Source organism: Fukomys damarensis, unplaced genomic scaffold (assembly GCF_012274545.1).
Source record: "Fukomys damarensis isolate Sample0158 unplaced genomic scaffold, DMR_v1.0_HiC HiC_scaffold_39, whole genome shotgun sequence".
Lineage (NCBI taxonomy): Eukaryota > Metazoa > Chordata > Mammalia > Rodentia > Bathyergidae > Fukomys > Fukomys damarensis.
In genome coordinates, this window is record NW_022900951.1 from 57,750,309 (window position 1) to 57,756,699 (window position 6,391).

General features: G+C 32.6%; 1 protein-coding gene across 1 annotated transcript in view; it reads right to left on the bottom strand.

Annotated features, from left to right (window-relative positions):
- Window positions 1-408: 408 nt before the first annotated feature.
- Chic1 (cysteine rich hydrophobic domain 1) overlaps window positions 409-6,391 on the bottom strand; it is an 80,291-nt gene continuing 74,308 nt past the window's right edge. The window contains exon 6 of the mRNA XM_010631122.2: window positions 409-543. Within this exon, the coding sequence (XP_010629424.1) occupies window positions 538-543 (6 nt within the window). The 3' untranslated portion in view covers window positions 409-537. The remainder of the gene's footprint in view (window positions 544-6,391) is intronic.

Consider the following 6,391-nt stretch of genomic DNA (forward strand, 5'->3'; position numbering starts at 1 on the left):
TTGTCTTTCCACATCTAGCTTTGGTTCTGCCATTCTGGAGGACCTGAGTATTCAGTTGCACATCTGGAAACTTGTCTTGTCACTGTCATCTTGTGACCAGGATGGACTCTTCCATACCTTAATTTTATACTTCATAGGCAGGCATACAGGGTGAAGGAAGAGCCATTTTGAAATAACTTTCTACTTAGCCATATGCCAAACACCAGGCACAAAAAGCCAATATGTTATAAATTACATTTAGGATCAGACATAACATTAGCAAGTGTGGGAAGGGGAAATATGCAAATTACAACTTTAAAAATCTTTTTAAATAACTACCTTATAATGATAAAATCATAAAGGGAAGAAAGATGTGTGCCCCAAAAAACACACAATTCAATATATTATATAGATTTGTACTTTATTTTAATTTTGCATCCTGAGAATAAAGTTTTATTTGACAAGTGAACAACAACAGAAGCAGCAGCGAAAGTTTCAGAGAGGCAGGTATTCTTTATTTTGGCACAGCTGTATATAGGTTGAGTTCTTCCAGAGGAATCATCCCTGGATTCAAGAGAAAAATGAATTCATTCCACAGGCTACGTAACACTACAAGAAGCATGAGAGTTCTTCAATGGACACATCCACTATTATTCTTTCCTGGTAAAACTGTCCCAACAGGAATCTTCTGCCAAAAAGTAGAAAGTGTAGGCTTTTCAGCCAGATGTTTTGATCAATACCCACTTTTTAGCTATCCAGATATTCTGCTCTTGCCACTGGGACTCATATTTCATGGTGGTTAGTCCAAGGATGTCAAACTAGCTTGTAGATTATATATTAAACATTTGTAACTTATTGCAAAGTCCAGGCATTAAAACAATTTTACACTATTTGCTTACTAGAAAATGGAAAATTAAGCCAAGATGAAAGCTTAAATAATATAATCAGAAAAAGAATATTTGAGAAATTATTGCCCTGATTCATGTTGAGTTTATACATAGAACTACTTTGAGACTCAGAAACCAATATATAATCCAATGCTAAAACATGACATAACATTTCCCACAATGGCAATCTTGTATGTGTATATATGGATATATAAATTACATGTACACACCTGGGTAAATTAGCTGTTATATTGTCCTGGAAAAAAAGTGAAGATGAATTCTACTCTGAAGTAATATAGACCAATCTAGCAAACACACACACACAACCACAAACACACACACACACACACACACACACAAAACTTCATTATTTAGGGACTAGGTTAGCAATCAGTGAAGAGTCAAATAATCTTAGTTCCTTTATAAAAGTGGCTCCTAACATTTTTATCACGTAGATCTCTTCATGATTCCTTTTCTGTTTTCAAGTATTTAAAAAATTGCTTGTAATAATAGGCTTTTCTTTTAGTCATTAATGAAAACACTGCTATTCACAGCTTCTGATCAGTGTAATTAAGCAGTGTTTACAGACAGAAAGAATATAAGCAAAATGCCTGAAAAATTCCATGTCTCAATTGGCTTGTGTAGCAGAAATATTATGGGTCGATACACGATTTCTAGTGTATTTTTTGAAATAATTCAAAAGGATCAAGGATATCCCACACTTTTAACTTCATCTGCCCCAAATTAGGAACTACTGATTTACTCTACCTGCTTTTCCTCACTAATCAAGTATTAACATAATACAAATAGTCATGTTTAACAAAGAGGGGATTAATAGCAAAATTTATTACTAAAAAAGAGATCAACTGCAACACTCACTCCGTAGGGTCTGAGAAAGAAAAGAAACACAGATTTAAAGGAAACTATTTAGTAATTACATAATTATGATACCTAGTATATGTTTCAGTCAACACTCAGAATACATTAATAAATGAAAAAAAAATCCTCAATTCCCCTGTGAGGTAGGTACAGATTATTGTCCCCACTTCAGTGATGAGGACATGAGATACAGAGGAATTAGGCAGCAAAGCTAAGAATTAAACCAGAATTGACTTTTGAAGTCCATATTATTTTCCTTCCCACCTAAATTTCTAAGTTTGTTCCAAAAGATATTTTTGAGGGTATGGAACTTCATAAAACACTAAAGCAGATGTTGAGTTGGATATGAAATCCCTCATATAAATGTCAAATCATATATCCATTGTCAAAGCTATAATTCTCACCTGGATACCAACTGCATAGTCAGATTTCACATAGGCAAAGCAATATAGACCTCAGTCCTACGTTGCTAAGGGAATTACATTCACTTTTATCAAAATAGAAGGACTAAGGTCTAGCAGGCATCAGGTTCAGTCTGAGTAATAATAATAATACACTTGAACGAAGAGCCAGAAAACTACAATTTCAATGTGTGCAAGACACTGTGAGAGTTTCCATCAAGGAGAGTAGATCTGAGAAAAATCATTCTAAAACCACAGAGTAAAAATTTCCTAAGAATTCCTAACATCACAGAATGTTAGGTAATCTCTAATTTTCTGTCCAGCTTTAGGTTCAACCCTACAATTTTATAGATCAAAAGACTGATAATTTAGGTGACTTTTATGGGGCCCAGAATATTAGGTCATTTCTTCATTTAATACAAGTTTGACAAAATCCATAGAAAATGGATTACATTCTCAGGGTGCCATAATCAAAGTGAAAGGGTTGGCTTATAATCAGGTCCTGTCCTATCTATCTATCCATCCATCCATCTGCCTACATATTACACATACAGATATTAATAAGACCTATTCCTTTTCTGTGAAAAATTTCCAACAATTCACCACTTAATGAAAGTAGAATAATTTGGCAATCATTTCAAAACAAATGTTTTATAAAGAGCAGACTTTTTATAGGTATAACAGGACCTAATTTTAAGGAGCTTGAGCATTTATAATAAAATTAGCAAACAGTATTTCCATGTGAAAGTGCTCCAATTAATCAGCAGATGAATATAATTTCTATATCCTTTGTGTCTTCCTATATCAATATAGTAAATTCTAATGAAATATTGTTTGGGAGCTTTATGCTAAAGTATTAAGGTTTGATTTTTTTAAAGTGGCAATTATCTATAAAGCAAATTAAAATGCTAATGATTTTTTAAATCTCTCATACTCTTGAAAAAAAATATTTGTTCAAAAGCTTACAAATGTTATCAAATTTTACTGAAATTATCAAAAACAAGAAAAATTTCATTAAAATAGGTTGATAAATATCCGTTTAATTTCTCAGACATTAGTGTTTTTAGATCATAATATTAATGGCATCGACATCAAATACTTAAGTGGGTTTTGGAAGGGCTTCAATCAAAGACAACTGTCTTCCCAGAACCAATTAAAATTATGCTTATTAGCATTAAAATTATCGTAGCTTTTAAATGACTGATAGTCCCATTCTGTGATAGTCTGTCATTAATATATCACATGTTAGAGGAAAACAAGGAAACAGGCTTTTTATAATAAATAAATAAAATACAATACACTTGCAAAATAATTCTTAGAACTGGTCGAAGAGGAAGATTTCTAATGTAATAATCTACCAATTCATTCTGCTTCCTTCCACATAATGTTATCTTTGTTCAAAAAAGACAAGGCACTTCTCCATCTACTTCAAATGTCTAACTATAATGGTCTCTTTTCTAAATTAACATGGAGGTACAAGGGAATAAAGAATAAAGGACATGCCTTGGGATGGAATTAATCTGTAAATGACACTTGTCCATATTTGTAATTAATAATACGAATGGTACTGGCTTTTTGGATGATCTTAAAAATGACCAGAATCTTGGGTCAAATGAGAAGCATTCAAGTGTGAATTTTAAAGAAATCTCTTACCTTGCTACCTCAAAGGTTAGTGAAATTTATATGCTTTGGCAAATGCATGCGACCATGGCAAATTTTATTAAGGAGTATTGTGTAACAACAAAATTTAAAATTACTTTTCTCAACCTAGAAACAACTTTCACAAAATTAGTAACCCAATGGAAAAAACATGTATGCTCCATCCTGAGGATAAAACAAAAAGACTTAATGGAGGAGGAATTAATTACCACAGTGTACGCTATCATTTCAGCATTCACTGCTGCCAATTTCATTGAAAAGAAAATAATCCCCTCCCTAAACACTCCAAAATACCCAAGTGCTAATCAGCCACTTGCAAGGGAAAACAATGTGAAACAGAAGTTACATAAGAAAGCAAAGAAGAGAGAAAATTGGTGTTTTCTGCATAGTCTAAGTAACTAAGATTAGTTAACCATCATAATGAACAATAAAATAATCAATTTAAGAATGAATAAAATTGAGAGGCTTGTGAAGGAGGAGCACCACTTACAGGCCAGCTGGGTAAATAGCGAGATGCTGTCTCCAAAACAAACAAACGCTGGAGATGTAGCTCAGAGGTAGAGCATTTGATTAGTATATGCACAAAGCCTTAGATTTGATCCCCATTACTGCAGGAAAAATTATATATGCCAGCAAATGATTTCTATGATGAACACCATACTGTCACCTCCAGATAGACTCTATTCCTATCTTAATATTTGTTTCATGAAAATAATTTACTATTTCCTGCTGTTCTTTGAGGAAAACCAAGAGAGGTTTATACATACAATGGCAGAAAAAGTTATAATCACCAAGTGGTCAAATTCCAAGGTTATAGAAAAGAGTAAGAGTTTAAGAGTTGATACCGAGAAGTAATTTATTCTATCAGCAAAGATTAGAAATTGTGTATTATTCTGGAAATAATTTTTGGTGCTAAAATTTCACAGTCTAAAGCATAAATTTGATGACATTAGCTGGAATATAAACATACATACAATTTTTCCTTGACCTTAGCTATAAAACAAAAACTGGGTATGCATTTTCAGAGATTTCTACCTTTTCTATAAAAATTTTACAGCAGGCAAACACATAGTTGCAGGCATATACAATATATTAAAAGTTAAAGATCTAGGGTTGCTGGGTGGCATGTGGTTAAAGGGGGCTCCACAGAGGAGGTGGAAAAGCGCTAGTGCAAACAATTTTAATTATATATCAAATAAGTTTCTCTTTTCCCTCTCTGTTTTTACTGGTCAAGGATTGTGGATTTAAAATTAGGCATACATTTTAAAAGTAGCATAAAAAGCTTGATCATGTGTGAATAAATGATTGTTCTCTTCACTGGGATGAATGCTTGCCTAAAAAGCTTACTAAAAGCAGTAAGAGTAGGATAACAAATAGAATATTATTCAGTCCCAGACACTTTTTATTTTTAGCACTATGAATTATAAATAATGCCTACACACAGACACATACATTTGTAGTTAATTAATGTGACATAAAGCTTTTGTTATGCTAAAACTTCACAGTCTAGTAAAATTGGAGTAGTATTCTCATTCATCTTGATTGTGAAAAGAAATAGAGAAATATGCACATACCAATCAAATGGCGACATGTGTGGTAAAATTACTACCACACTAAAATATTTTTGTCTAAACATTTGTCTTTCTTCAGTAACGTCTGAGTATTTTAAAAAGATCCTTGAAAAGATGATTGAGAATATTTTCTCAACTATAAGTCAGCCACAATATGTTCTTTAGGCAAAGCTTCTCAATTAGTTCTTTCCTAGAACAGAATATCTGAACTCCAGAAAAGGGTCATCAGTGGCTTTCATGAGGGTCTAGATACTTTCCAAAACATGCGAAATTTCAAAATACTTCTTAAAAGTCATATTTCTGGGCAATTTCAAAGGAGGGCATAAATATGTAAAAAAAAATGACATGAAGAATAGAGGCTATAAAATATATCAGATGTAAAAAATTATTTTGGTGGAAGGGAGGTCAAAATGGGAAATATTGAATTAAATAGAAAAAATAAGATCCTTGGTTTCAGGTGCAATGCACGATAGCTGAACTAATGACTTCAATTTTAATCTGCTTGTTACGCAAAGGGCAACCCTACCTTACACCTGAAATTTTAACAGACTCATGGCTTTGCCATAAAACTGCTAACGGTCTCTACATTCAAAAGGACGCTAGCAAATTTCATTCATATTAAAATCTATGCAGAATTGTTGGCAATAGTAAGAGTAATATTACATTCTGTAAACCATGGCATACCACATTTTACATTATGCAAACAGACAATATTTACAAGTCTTTAGATGTTTAAATATTTTATCCACTAACATAAGTAATAATTTAGCAAAGTGCAAGACAAAGCCAGAACTATTAATTGCATGTCCTTTAAAAGCAGAGTAAAACCATTTCTAAAAGCTACTAAAAGCTTATTTAAGTGTGTCCAGTAAGGGATTACAGAGCATTAAGTAAGCCTAGAAAAATGATGCATATTTAGAAACACTGAGTATGAAAACTATAAGGCAGCATGCTCAGATCAAGTTTGTTTTCATTTTTAAACACCAGTACTGATGTTTTATTTTTAGTGGCAACT